We start from the raw sequence: 14,674 nt of genomic DNA, 5'->3' as shown, positions 1-14,674 counted from the left end.
GCTGGAAAAAAAAAACCCTCCTCAGCCTCCATGATCAGGGCACACAGTGCTCCAGTTTTTCCCCTCCAGCCACCTCATCCCCACCCCGCCCCTCCACTCTGCCAGCTCCTCACTAAAGGCTTCTTCTGGTGCTTGAGAGTCTGGGCTTCCCGTGCTTGGGTGAATGCAGCCACGCATCTCTAACACCCCTCCCCCCCCCCCCCCCCCCCACACACACACACTCTGAATTCACAGTCACACTGTTTTGACAGACAACTCGCTGTAGCCTCCTCCCTACTTCCACTTCCTCACACAAACTCCGCCTGCCTTCTGTGGTTTGAACAGCTGACGAACTCAAATACTCTACACACACACACACATATATATATATATCTGTGTATTGTGTTGTTTTTGATGAGATCCCACAGGATACAGCAGACATCAGAAGAGATGTACATCGGGAACAGAGCCCACTTCAGTTAGGTTTGAGCGCAGCCCTTATACTGTAGACCGTATTGCCTTTTTGAGTTGAAGCTGAAATTGAGCAGGTTTAATTAACATGACTTTTCTAGGTCATCTAGCACAGATGTGAATTACAGATATCACACTTTAATGATGCTCATCCTCTCTTCAGATAAAGGCACCGTCAGACGTGTCTTATCTCAGACATTACCTCGTCTAGAGGTGGCAGACACAATATGAACACCCGCAGAATGCAATGCAGCTCAATACAGACGTCACTGCATCGATCATTCATACCATCAGATGTCTTTTGTTTCCTCTAAACTGCAGTAGCGGTGTGTTGGCTGGCATTACAGTGACAGGCGTTCATGTTATTTTGTCCACCCCTCTGCCCTTATATGATTATTAGCCACCTAAGGCCAAGCCTGTCTTTTTTTTTTTTCCCCACGGTCCATTTCATTGTCAGTAGTCCCACGGTGGTGTTTAGCCATTTCAGTTCCCTCAGCTCAGCACTAGTACAGTCACATACCCAGTTGTAACCACAAATAGTCGCACAGTAGCTAAGCTGCTTTAATTAGGTTAATGGACCAAGCTTAGTGTAGTTAAATAAAATGCCTCAATTAATTACAATATTAATCATTCTAGTTTCCAAAGACATCAGGGGTGACCGAATAATGCGTCATCTCAGGAGGACTGTAATCTGGATCTGCTCATTTCAAAGAAATTGAATCTAGCACAACGCTGAATGAGGGGATTTTACATGATGAATGTTAGATTAAACGTTTTCGTCAACATGTTTACTGTGAATGACAAATCCTGATAATAAAGACAATTATATTGTACGGTTGTGTATGCATATATTTATGCCTTTTAACCTGTATTTCTTAAGATGTTGAGGTATTTTTCAGTCTGCATGAAAATCATGAATAAATTCTTTTTTTTCTCAAATATTATTTGCCTGAATTTGTTTTTATTGCAAAGGAGTTCCTGCAGGCTGTTTTGAGTGCACCTTGATGGATGTTTGGACCTTTGCAGTGTAGTTTATTCAGTTTTATTCGTATAGGGCAAAATCGCAACAACAGTCACCTCAAGGTGCTTTATATTGTAAGGCAAAGACCCTACAGTAATACAGATTATTAGGATAGTAGAAACTATGCATTTACCTGCAACCTAATTTTAGCAGTGAGTAATAAGATTGTTGTGAGCTGCTGGCAGTGATAGCAGTGCAGGCGCTACTTTGCCTGGAGTCAGATCTGGCCGTATTCATAGGAGAGATGTTGTCAAAATCTCTTAAATGGTTGTCTTAATTTTATTGACTCAGGGTTTTGTTTTGTTTTTAAGGAATATTAGATTCAGTTGTTTGAAATTGTTTTATGATGTGGGTAGGCTGAAACCACATAGGCTTGGGTTTGCCATTGAGGATCACTAACAGCAACAGGTGCATTGCACAGACCATAAAAACCTCTCTCTAGTGAGAGGAGGCGTAATTGACATACTTCCACACCATTCACAAGCCCCTCATCCCTACCCGCGGGAGACTACCCCGCCTTTTACACCTTTTTAGGCCCAAAACCTGATACCCAGGCTGTCGGTTCCCATACTTATTGGGGTGCGGTCACGTGTGCCACTTTTGACCAGGAAAGGAGCACCGGCCAGCAGGGTCTTCTGGTAGTGGGAGCACCACCTCTGCACAGGCACCTCGCACCAGTGGAGTCTGGTCTCTGCAGCCCCTAACTGTCTCTCCCCCCCACGATAGCGAGACCCCTACTCTCAAGGAGGTTTTTTGGCCTCACGGCGTCATATTCGTCGTTGCTATTGCTGATTTTTGTTCTTACCAATAAGCTGAGGGGGACGCGTAAAGTCCTGACTGAGGCGGAACCATGACAGCTGTCGAAACCCAAATAACATACAGCAACTCCTTCACGATCCACCATGAAGACGCGTACATGACCCAGGAGGAGGACTGGGACAGGGATCTGCTGCTGGACCCCGCCTGGGAGAAGCAGCAGCGGAAGGTAGGTTTGGTTTAAGGGGCTCTAGCAGCGCTGTGCCGGCGTGCGTAATTACGCACAGATTGACCCCATGTCACATTTCGCGTCGGTGAGAGGCGCTTTTTAATGCATTTAACACGTTAACCAACGCAGACTGAATTTAATTTCGGAATCAGTGTTGTTGGGCTAATTGAAGTCTAATATGAAAACTGCGCTTTAGCTTGTCCTCACACCTGGCACTTCAGTTCTGCTTCAAGCTGCGTGGGCAGATATTTTAGGCTGTGGAACTTTCTCAGTTGTGTCTTTCAGTTACCCCCGATTGCCTTGCAGACTGTCTAAATATATTACCAATCTCCCAAGTTTAATTTTTTTTTTTCTTTGGCCTACTTTTAATCACTTAACTTTTAAAATGCTCACGAGTTTATAGGGATATAGTAACGTTAATCCAACCTGGAGCAGATTTGAAACACGGAATGCAGAGGCTGGCTGTAAAGGAGGAGGGGAAATACCCAAGGTAAATTTACTGTTTATTTGGCTAATTTAGTCCAACATAAGTATGCCTAGGTCTGATCTAAAACGTTTTTTCATGTTTCAGAGGGATATTACTTTGAACACTTGCAAGCAAAGCAACAAAAATAACTCTTACATTTAGATCTTTAATCTTATTTTGAAAGTCATACTGAGCTGGGGTGTGGGTGGGCTTTATGGTTGCATGGAGAAAGAGCATGACAGGTGTGTTTAATGAGCTACTGGCGCAAAAGTCATCTGACACAGGTGATGTCTGCCACAAAGCACCAGCAGAGGTTAATGAGCTGCAGTTTTGTCTTTGAAATGTTCACCTTACACACAAATTACCCGCTGTGATGTTTAAGTTCAGTGAAAAAATTATCCATCGTGTTTGGTATTTCTGGCCCAAGCTGATGTTAAGAGTTGGTAATTGGTCGCCATGTTGGATGACCTCAGCCTTCATCTACCAGGAAACCCCACAGCCCCGGCTGAAAATAGCTCTCAGGGAGATCATTTTTTGCCATTTCTCATGATGAAATGGAGTATGTTAAATATGAGTAAAAGTGCCTAAAATACAACAGTAAGTTTCAGCTGTTTGCCATGCCATGAGTGAAATACATTAGCTGCTGTTTACACAGCACGAGGTCATAGATATTGCACTTTAAATGGATAATTAGCTCTCTGGCATGTCTGAATGGCAGGGTGAGCAAGGATACACTCAAGCCTAAGCAGTCCTTTTTTTATGACGGGTAACATTATATTGTAAAAATTTTAATATATTTTAAGGGTTTTCCTATATTGCTGTAACAAACAAAAACTATTCAGTTACAAGAAAAGTAAAAGTTGAGACTTTGCCTTCGGCTAACCAAGATTTCAGCCAGAAATGACCCACAAAATCTCTTAAACTGTGCTCTAAAGATAAAGAGACAAATTTGGGCAAATTAGGTTTAAATCAACAATAAAACCCTCTAAAATGTGACGCTAACTTCCAGCTGCCATTTGTGTTTAGCTGAGTTGAAGAGTTTGAAAAGAAAAATAATCTTTGTGTAATCTGTTATTTTTGACGCAGTTGGTTTGGAGAGTATTTTATGTTCCTAGGCTCATCTGATAGTTATTGTAGTCCACTGGTTGCTGCCATATCCTACTTAAACCCAAAATCTAACCTAACCTGTAGCTAACACCTAATCTGCATTATTTCTGACTTCATCAGTAAAACAGTCACATTTTATGGCAGCAGCTGCAGTGAATCTGCAGAATTGTTCTCACTGCAAAATGTCTCCCAGAGCAGTGACAGGCTGAGAGACCTCAACAGATGGTACCAGAGAGCAAGAGAGGGAGAGAGATGGATGGCAAGGCTGTTAGATATACACCCCGGGTTGGTTTCACAGGCCTACAAATAAACATCTTCCTAAAAATACCTTTTAACTTGCTTGGCTCCAACGTCCCTCCCCCGCCCCTCACCTTCATTGCTTACTTTCTCTTTATCGCTCTGTCTTTTCTCCACTTATGCCAAACACTTCCCTCACCACCGTTCTTGAAATATTTGCACATCTTCTCCTGGTTTGTGTATTTTGTCAATTAGATGAGTTAATCTTTTACTTTGCCTCATGCGGTCACCCAGCCTTTTAAATGTTGGGTCATAAAATAGGCCTCGAATGAGACTCCACAGCCAAGTAAGCCTTCAGTCTTCGCCCCTCATCCTCCCTGGGGAGCCGGTCATGGTACTCCGCTGCACTTCTCGGCATGTAGAATCTAGCTTAAGGAGCTGATATCAGCCCATAAATATAGCCAGCGCTTCATTTTGCAGCGCTATGAATATGAAAGGGAAGCCTCGTAACACCTGTTGTCTCCTCTATCCTTGAAATTTCAGTGGAAAAAGCTGCTCACCACTTGGTGCAGTAGTAAAGTGTTTGTCAACACACAGTGATGCCGAATCTGATACCGGACATTAGAAATGGTGTGTGCTCAGGTGTGTGTGCGTGTCTGAATTGTACACGCTGACACTGGTTTATATTTATCATAGAGCATCTCTCCCACTTTGCTAACTAAGTGATTCATGACTTGATTTGGACAAGGGATGTGATTTAATAGGAGCTGGCAAAAATTGTGTTAGATATTGCATCTAGGGAAAGCTGTCGGAAGGAAATATGAGATATGAAAGGCCAGAGTGATGAGATTTGGCTGCATCTCATCTTGGCGAGCTTCTTTGCTCAAAGCAACTGTAATCCTGGAAATAAGGAGGGCTGGTTTGTCGGGCTGATCCAAGCCATGAGGAAACCAGTCCAGTTAGGACCAGAAGTTCTTTTCATGAGCTTTCGGAGCTCATTGATGTCTGCCTCAAACAGATGATGGGCTGACAGCCCGGAGAGGTCCATCTCCACTACATCTGCAAAAAGTAGTGATTGCTGTGGGCGCAATCAATATCTGTTTAAAGATTTACTCTTTCTGCAGAGATCTGCAAAAGACTGTACTCACAAGACCACATGTAATGGCAATTTTTTATTTATTTTTTATTTTTTTAGAAGATGATGGGTCCATGCTCCTGTACAGTTGATACTTGTAGAAAATGCCAATATGTTTAAAAAAAAAAAAAAAATCAGTGCTTTGACCCCGGCAGCTTGTGTTTCCACATTGTTAGAGTTCAGCTGCTAACTCACTAAGTGAAGCTGCCTGCGATGCGTATGTTAGCAATAACCTAAAATATCCATTACGATGGGTTAACAGGGACCTTGTGCTTAGCTGACCTGTTAGCAATGAATGTTCTGTGTGTGTGTATGTATGTGTGTGTGTGTATATATGTGTGTGTGTGTATATATATATATATATATATATATATATATATATATATATATATATATATATATTAAAAAAAATAAAACACACAAGAAATTAGGCTCTTGACAATGTTTAAGCTGAAAAGTATAAAAATAGTCATCTTATATTTTTACCCACTGCAATGCATTGTTGTAATGCAGTTTAAGGTATGATAGGTAACATGGTTTAAATTGATACTGCAGCATTATGATGTTCAGCAGTATCAGAAATGCAAAAATTAAAGTTGTACGGATGTTTTCAGCTTCGTTTCCGAGTGCTCACACAGACCTGTCTCTTTACAGCTGCGCGTTTCTCTGCCCTGATCGATATTCAGATGATATCACCGTCACAGATGGCAGTGGTGCCAAGCTGAGCTGGGTCTTCACATTAAGTTGCTAAATAGTTTTTTGGGGGGTTTTTTGAGGTGTGTAGCCAGTAAGTTTATGAACAATGACCCCATGATTTTTTCCATTTTCAGTATCACCACATATTGTATTAATATAAATCTAAATAACTAAATCTAAAGAACATTGTCTGCTATAATGACATTAGTTTTTTTTTTTTTCTACTCTAAAAATCAGCCGGACTGTCCATACTGTACACTGGTGTGAAGGAAAGGAAGCAGAGGGTTGGTTGCTGAGTTGTGAAGAAGACATGCAGTGAATGATGAGATCCAGTCAGGAGTCAGATGTGGGTGTCCGTTTCATTTCCATCCCATCCGCTCCTGTCTGCACATCAACACAACACATCATGCACTCATCCTGCAAGCTGAGTTTGCATGTGGATAAAAACATAATTGGAAAAAGAAAATGATCACATAGGGGGAAAAAAACCTTCCTTATCCTGGGGGGAAAAATCAGACAGTCAGACATGTTAGGGAAAAAGATAAATCTGCACACTGTTCAGGTTAAATTAAAGCAGAATTCAATTACTGAATGCTGAAGCCTAACAGCGTGGATACGTTCTCCCTCTTTTTTTGTTATGTACAGTATGTCCTTGTCACCCAGTAGCATTAAATTTGTCCAGTCATCTCACATTAAGTGGCCTTCAACATAATTATGAACTCATAGTTATGTTTCTAGGATTCAAAGAAACCCTGATTCATCAAATATTAGTTTCACAAAACGTACATTTTGATTTTTTTTTTTTTTTTTTTTTTTTTTTTCATTTCTCTGCTTTTCTGTTGCGTTACTTTTTATTTCACACGGTGCAAAAAGAAGTGGCCCACAGAGTGTTCATCGTTCAGATTCAAGTGTTATAAAGTTAGATTTGGTAATGTGATATTTACCCTCTCAGCCTAATGTAAAGTCTCTCTGTGTGGGCCAGGAGAGATCTTAGCAGGCTGAATAATCCAATCTATTCTTGTCTAATCTCATTTGTTACACTTTAACAAGTGAGCGCCAGCGTGGTAGGGTCATCAGTGTCATACCTGATGCTCAGCGATGGAACTAAAGCACTGGACCTCCTCAGGCTTTAGCAGCATGTAGATGTTTATATTAGAGTTAAGTCTAAAGAAAGCTGACACAACTCACAGTATCATTGATGATGCATTTGCCTTGTTTATTATCATGTAAGCTATAAAAGAAAGTAAGAGAATGAAGAGAGGAGTCTTTTTAGAGACCTCTTCTGACCACTCCATCATCATCTGCATCTTTTATTGCATAACTGACTTATCATTTGCCTCCATTTGTTCAGTCTCACCGCAGTTTGTATTTACAAAACCAAGTAAGACATTGTGTAAAACTACAAACTGCCTTTAAACTTTGCTACATTTTTTCAGTTTTGCTCCCAAATTCAATTCAGTTTTAATTCATTTTATTTATATAATGCCAAATCACAACAGTCGCCTCAAGGTGCTTTATACTGTAAGGTAAAGACCCTACAATAATACAGAGAAAACCCCAACACTCCTATAACTGCCTGTGAGCAAGCACTTGGCGACAGTGGAGAGGAAAAACCTACCTTTTACCTACCTCCGGCAGAACCAGGCTCAGGCCATCTGCCGTGACCGGTTGGGGTGAAGGGAGGGAGACAGGGCAAAAGACATGCACTGGAAGTGAACCAGAGATTAATAATAACTAATGATTAAATGCAGATGGTGTATAAACACACAGAGAGAGTGAAAAGAGGTGAGTGAAGAAGAAACACTCAAATGTGAATTGTGTTAAAATAATGGAATTAACTTATCACAGTTCACTATATCTGTTTTGTGCGTTGCATGTAGAGAGCATCTGTATGAGAGTTCAACATAAGTGGAGAGGTGAGAGAGCCGGCAGTCAGATCAAATAGCAGTTTCTATTCCAGAAGCTGTGTCCATGTAGGGAGGCTTCTATAAACTGCTTTAGTGCAGGAGCCCAAGGAGGCTGTAGGAATGGCTGAGGAGTCTCTCTCTGTCTCTCTCGTGTCTGTGTGTTTGAGACATCTTCTTTATGGTCATACATTGTGTTTTTATTTTAATTTAAATTTTTTTGTATAACTGTATGTTTTGCGAGTGCATTCCCGTGGGGACAGGAATGCAGGCATGTTCTTGTGTTCTAATGTTGTAATGGCAAAATCAGATACATGATACGAGCATGGCACAGCGTCAGAATCCACGCAGCCAAAGAAGAAATGGTGATTGATGGCCTGCGAGAGCCGCCATCTTGATCTAATCACAGCAGTTAGTCTGTAAATGGAATAAAAGGTTTAAAATAGTTCATGAAAACTGACTGACTGCGGTGTTGCTGCCGTGCAGTTTTGTGCACACATGCGAACAAACGTGCAGGTACGTCTGAGTCTCACAACCTCCCAGTTTCAGCTGTTATTATTCCTCAGGCCCATTCCTGGTGTTGAAAACGGAGAAACGCTGCATGAGAAAGGAGACGGCAACAAAGCCTGCCAAGCCTGTGCCTCAGTAACTAAATGCACATAGAGGACAGATGGCCAAACACCTGCAAAATGTCACCTCGGGTCCAGTCAGTGTTTATGCTATTCAGTTTTCATGTAGTAATGAGACAAATGAGACACCTGAACCTGCCTTTATAAAAAGTGAGCTAAGCTCATAATGCTAGGGCTGAGTGTTTGCTTCATGCACTAGATATTTATAGGTTGCAGAGGATGAGATGAAACTCTGCCTTATGATAGGACTGAGGTCACAGGGATATCATTATGAGCTTTATAATGGCTTAAAAAGCTGCAAACTATTCTGCCAAGGCAGCTCCAATTTAAAATACCAAAACCATAACATAGCCCACCTATTTTATTGGTTAATGCTTTGGAAACAATATTACAGATCTAGCAGCTCATATAAAAGAGAGATTATAAAGGAATAACTGAAAAAGAAAGCAAAATTCATTTTGATTTTTGTTTACCTCATTTCGTTACAGATGTGGGACAGGGGCGCTTTGGTCATTGAACAGCTCAAACACTATACACTCAGCTATAGTCTGAGCTGTTTGATGCTATTGGCAGCAGCTCTCTAAGGAGTGACAAAGCAGCCGCCATGTGTGCTCATTCTGGGCTCGCTTTGGATTCACAACCCACAAATAACAAAATGAAACCAGAGTTGTGCGATCATCTGACCTGAGCATTTAACAGCCTTTTTGTGGTTCTCCAGTGGAGGCTGAAGTCAAAATCACAAGGTCATCTGTGACTTGCTCGTTTGGATAAATGAATGCTGAGAAATGTAGCTGGTTACATGGTACCGGAGGCAGCCTTGGATCAGTTTCACACATTGGTTTTCATGGTCAAGGTTTCCGTTAAGATGGAATTAGCTGACCCCAGATCTGCCTTGAGAGTTTTGCCTCTTATTACAGAGAAAGGACTTGCCTGCTGAAATTAGAAACAACCCGCCCTCACACACCCCCCCCACCCACCCATCCTCAGTCACAGGCGCACTGTCATAAATCCTCTGCAACCACTTACACCAATTTATCTCCCCCACCGTCAGTCTTCAAGTCCAGAGCTCATTAAACGACAAAAGAGACGACATGCTGCTGCCGCCAACCGTGAACCTGTACGCTCACCTTTATTCTCCACCATCAATCACGGAGTCAATTCATCTGCTCACTCATGCAACAAGAAAGAGGCTGAAAGCTGTGTGAACAATGCAAGATAAGGATTTTGTGTGCGTGCGTGTGTGTGCTGCAGTGCCAGCAGAAAATAAGGGCTATTACATACACCCCAGCTGACAATTTAAAGTAACAGCGTCGTGAACAATATCTTTTGACTTTGACGGGTAGTTTTTCAGGCAATTAAATGAAGCAGTATATCAGAAATTACACAATTACAGCGGGTTTCCACATACACGTACAGGGACCGCTTTACAAGACTGTTGGATGGTTATTGTATTATCTGGCATGAAAATGTACATATGAATTTCAGGAGGATTCATTCAGTTTTTCTGTGGCGTCCCCTTAGTGGAATTTATTAGGTTTTTGGTTTGGAAATAATTTAATACTTTTTCAGCTTAGAGCCAAATGACACAAGCTGTTATACCGGAGATGGATGGGCGGCCCATAAGGGATGTCACCAGAAATTATAAAACTATGTGATAAACAAAATCCTGAAAATGCAATGGTACTTTTAAAGTAATGTAGGGCCAGCGTTCCTGTAATGCCTTTCCCAGGAACTGATGGGGGCAGCAAACACTACGATACACGTGTTCTTGTCTGGGTCCTGAAGACGGCTGAACATTCACAAAGTACAGGAGACAGAAACTACACATGGTACAGGACCACGGTGATTTAGTGTAGCCGCACGTGATAGCCCATGCCCCAAACTTGGTTGAATAAGGAAGAAGACCGTAGAATTGAGTATGGAAGTACTTTCATGTTATGCCTTGAATACCACATTCTCTTTTGTTTGAGACAACTGCCAAGTGTGTTACACAAGCTACAAGGTTTGCAGTGGCTAACGCTGTATTAGGGTTACCAGAAAGATTAGTATTCGTACCAGTACAAAACAAAATGATCATCCCACGCACTTAACACAAACTACTCCTTTATTAAAAAGGTATTTTGAAACACTGACGTGGTGGCAGATCATTTATTTAAAATGTTAACAATATATTTTGTTGGAAAGACAGATTGAATACATTAGCATTCAGTGCTAGCCACTGCTAACATTTCAGCCTACGGAACAAAGCTGACTTCACATCTGCAGTGTCTCAGTCTAAAATGGTAATGTGCATTTCAGATTAATGTAAGAATAATACTTTGGATCTTTCTAATATAAACTGAAACTTTGCCAACTTGAATTCTTTCAACAGATCCGAATGCCAGTCTTTTAAAATGCTTTGCTAAATTGGAAGTATTTCTTCCCTCCAATAACATCGTTTGCATATTGCCTTTTGCAATTAGTTATCATCCCTTGTGTGGCTTCATTCTTCTTCAGCATGTAAGCATAGACTAAGACACTTGTAGCTGTTTGGTGCCCTTCAGCTGCAGAAGAAACTGCCACCTCTACACACCGTGCCTAAGGTACCTATGGTACAAAAGACAAACAAGCAGCTGCATTTTCAGAATTTTGGTATCGAATGGTACCATAAGTACTGGTTCTGGTGACACTCCTGCACTGTAATAAATGCTTAGCTTAACTTGATGTAATTAATGTTATACCTTTTATAACATTAGGAAGCCAATCAACTACCATTCCAACATTTCAGTCTGAGTCCTGTCAACAAAATATTAACATAATAAACAACAATAAGCAGTCTGCCGCCATGTTAGTGATTTGAAATGAATTGTTTAATAAAGGAGTTTATTTGGGGGATAACCATTTTGTATTGGGAGCAAGAATTGTGCACTTCTGCACCGTATTAGTTCAGAGGTTGAGCAGGGTGACTAGTTGGCCCCAAGGCTGCATGCAGCAGCCTGGGGTTTCCAACCTAAGTCCTCTTGCCTCTTCCCACCCGTCTGTATTCCCGTCTCTCTTCACGGTGCTGTCTAATAAAAACATCCCCAAGTTCTTTAAAAAAAAACAAAAAACAAACAAACAAAAAAAAAAACAGAACTGTGCACGTCTACTGGTACTGACTGCAACATTTCTGGTGTCGTAATATCCCTGCTAGCCACTTGAGTCATGTGTGGATCTAGTTTTAAAACCTTGAGTTTGTCATTTTGACCATCACTATATTTTCTCAGAGGCTTATTTTTGCATCCAGACAAGTCGCCCCCTGCTGACTTTTAGTAAGAATGCCCTTTTCTGACCAGAAGGTCTCCGATCATGTGCCCACATTAACAACGCAAGACAATCATCTACAATATATTGCGATTATCTTCTCATTAAGGAGAAAAAATGTCTCTTAAAGGGCAAAGAGGCAGCTATGGTCTGTATATGTTTACTTCATTGTGGTTCCCATCTGTGTGGGTCATTATTATTGTAAAGTTTTTCTGTCTGTTGAATTTATTACCTTTCTATTAGGTTTCCCTCTTTGCAAGTTTCTTCTTCTGGTTAACTTTACCCTCACTCAGTTGCTCTGTTATTCAAATTGGGCAGCAGAATCTGTTGATAACAATGATGGTGATCAATACTGTATTTCACCTGCTGTGCCTGAGTTACTTCATGACAGACAGAGGAGCCTGTATAAAATCATGAATCACATAAACTACCAAACAGTTGAGATCATCTGTCCCCTGAAGATGTTCCACGGTGAACTGAAATGACGTCCAGCACAGCAAAACAAAATGCCAAGGATTTCTAGCTGTGCCCTCTAAATAATTGCCTTCGCTTTTCTGTCCTTTCTTTTCTTTTGTCTCCTTACATCGATCCGAGATTTTGATAGATGTGCGTCTGTGGACCTGCCAGCATTTCCAGTGCCTCTGGAAAAGCAACACACAAATTGCAGTTTGCATCGCACACTCTCACATAGACACGCTGTTAAATTCTGGCTGGCATTTGTGGTTGGCATCATCATTCTGGTAGTGCAGCAACCTGCAGCCACGCAGCAGTAGGACACAATGTGAGGCAGCATAATGGAGCCGGGCAGGACACAATGTTTCCTCCCCCTCCGCGCGGAGTCGAAGCAATTAATATGACAACTCAGACAGATGGTTGTGTCAGTGCGAGTGATTGACTAAACCAGGTTAGCCATTCTGTCCCTTGGGTGGTGTTCAGACATGGGCAGAAAATAAACAGAGTACCTGATTTGGAAGCGGCTGCCAATCACTGTGAGGCGCTTTTTCTTGTAACCTTATAAGCACGTGGGTAACGTGCTCTGAATCCCATCAAAATGCAGCAGATGATGATGCTGCATATCCAATATGTCCTGTTCATACAAAACTCATCCTTAAATCTTTAAAGCGTAACCATTGTTCTCTCTGTGTTGGTGGGTGGAGGGCTGTTGTCTTTCTCCACCTGTTCTCTCACCTGTTAAAATCCCTTGTGCCTACTGTATATCTCACTGGCATCTGGCACCTGGCACACACACACTGACTAGAAGAGGTGTCCTAGTCCCTTTCATCCTCTAAACGCAGGCATAAATCCACGGTTGGGACACACCCGGTCTTGCATTGGAGGCCAGCGCTGGCTTGTTGTCCGCAGGGTCTCTGGGTATTAGCCTGTTAATCCTTCACAGAGAAACGGTGGAAAGGAAGGCTGATAAATTCATGTTGGGAACTGCTTCAGCCTGAAGATGGAACTTGAAACTGCTCATTCACTATCACTGATGGGTTTTTTGTTTGTTTGTTTTATGTTTCAGGCATGTTTACCTGGCCCTGCTGATATTCAATGAGGAGAAATTTAATTCTTATTCTTTCTTTTTAAATTTCTGTTTCCATTTGCTTTTTGTATGGCTGCAAACATGAGTTCAGTGATTGAGCTTTATGTGGTGATTTTGTAGTTTACTTTAAATTCAGCCAGTGCCAGTTAATAACTGTTTTTGTCCAGATTTTTCCTTTTCTTTCCAGATGTCAATTCAATTTTGGGTGCTTAATTTTTTTTTCTTTCTTTTTTAAGTGAAAACATGCCAAAAAAATGCAAATTATTCTAAGCTCATCATATAATTCCGTGTTGCTTTGACCCCTTTACAAAGGCTTTATGGAAGCAAAGATGTAAGACAAACAGCAGTGGGCAGGTTAGAGGTATAGTAGTTGTTTATAGACATTATGAGGAGGGGGTTAAAAGTGAGTCCCCAAGGTGGTCGGATGGCCTATTAGAGGTGTGCTTAGGGTACAGGAGGGTAAATGCCTGGCTCTTGCGTCATAGACCAAAATCATCCCTGTGGCACCAAAGTTCAGGGCTCTGGATCTGTTTTTGAGGGGTGGGGGTATTTAAAGACTACAAGGAGAGCATTTGATGGGGGGGGGCTGGTGGTTCCTAAATATTGGTGACACCTGTTGAGTTTTGTAACCCCCCCCCCCCCCCCCCCCCCCCCCCCACTTCGGTCCTGTCACTTTATCGACTCTTAAAACTCAGTGAAGGAACTCGGTGCAGTTGTTGTTTACTGAACCCTCGATGCAAGGAGGTGATGTCAGATGTGAAGCCCGCAAAATCAAGTTGCTGCAAATGAAAGGTTGAGAGTTTTATTCACTGAAAACAGTTTTCTTATTTTAAAGCCCAAGTTTTCCCACCTGCTTTTGTGTGGATTTTGGGTTTGCAAGCATCAGTCCCACACGCATGGAAAACATTCCCATTTTTCAGAAGTGCTGGCGGTTTTTGGTGTTTTTTTTTTTTTTTTTTTTTTTTCTTTGACACTTCTTTGAGATGACGAGCCTTGACGTGAGTGTTGTTTGTCCACTCAGAGCTCATATGGCTCAACCGCGGCTGTTCGAGTCTGTCACAAGTGCTCTGATTGACGACTTACATAAGTGCTGTCAGTGTTTTCATCATCACAATTTATGAGCAAATCCTGGAAATGTCATCATGTCAGCAGCTCTCAAAAGCATTTTACTAATGTGAACCGTTGCATTGATGCAAGTTTTTTTTTTTTTTTTTTTTTTTTG

General features: G+C 41.6%; 1 protein-coding gene across 1 annotated transcript in view; it reads left to right on the top strand.

The window, feature by feature from the left end:
• The first annotated feature begins 2,321 nt into the window (after window positions 1-2,321).
• actn3b (actinin alpha 3b) overlaps window positions 2,322-14,674 on the top strand; it is a 36,309-nt gene continuing 23,956 nt past the window's right edge. Inside the window, exon 1 of the mRNA XM_030753416.1 lies at window positions 2,322-2,456. Coding sequence (XP_030609276.1) covers window positions 2,322-2,456 — 135 coding nt within the window. The remainder of the gene's footprint in view (window positions 2,457-14,674) is intronic.

Source organism: Archocentrus centrarchus, chromosome 18 (genome assembly GCF_007364275.1).
Source record: "Archocentrus centrarchus isolate MPI-CPG fArcCen1 chromosome 18, fArcCen1, whole genome shotgun sequence".
NCBI lineage: Eukaryota > Metazoa > Chordata > Actinopteri > Cichliformes > Cichlidae > Archocentrus > Archocentrus centrarchus.
This window is presented reverse-complemented; position numbering and strand designations above follow the sequence as displayed.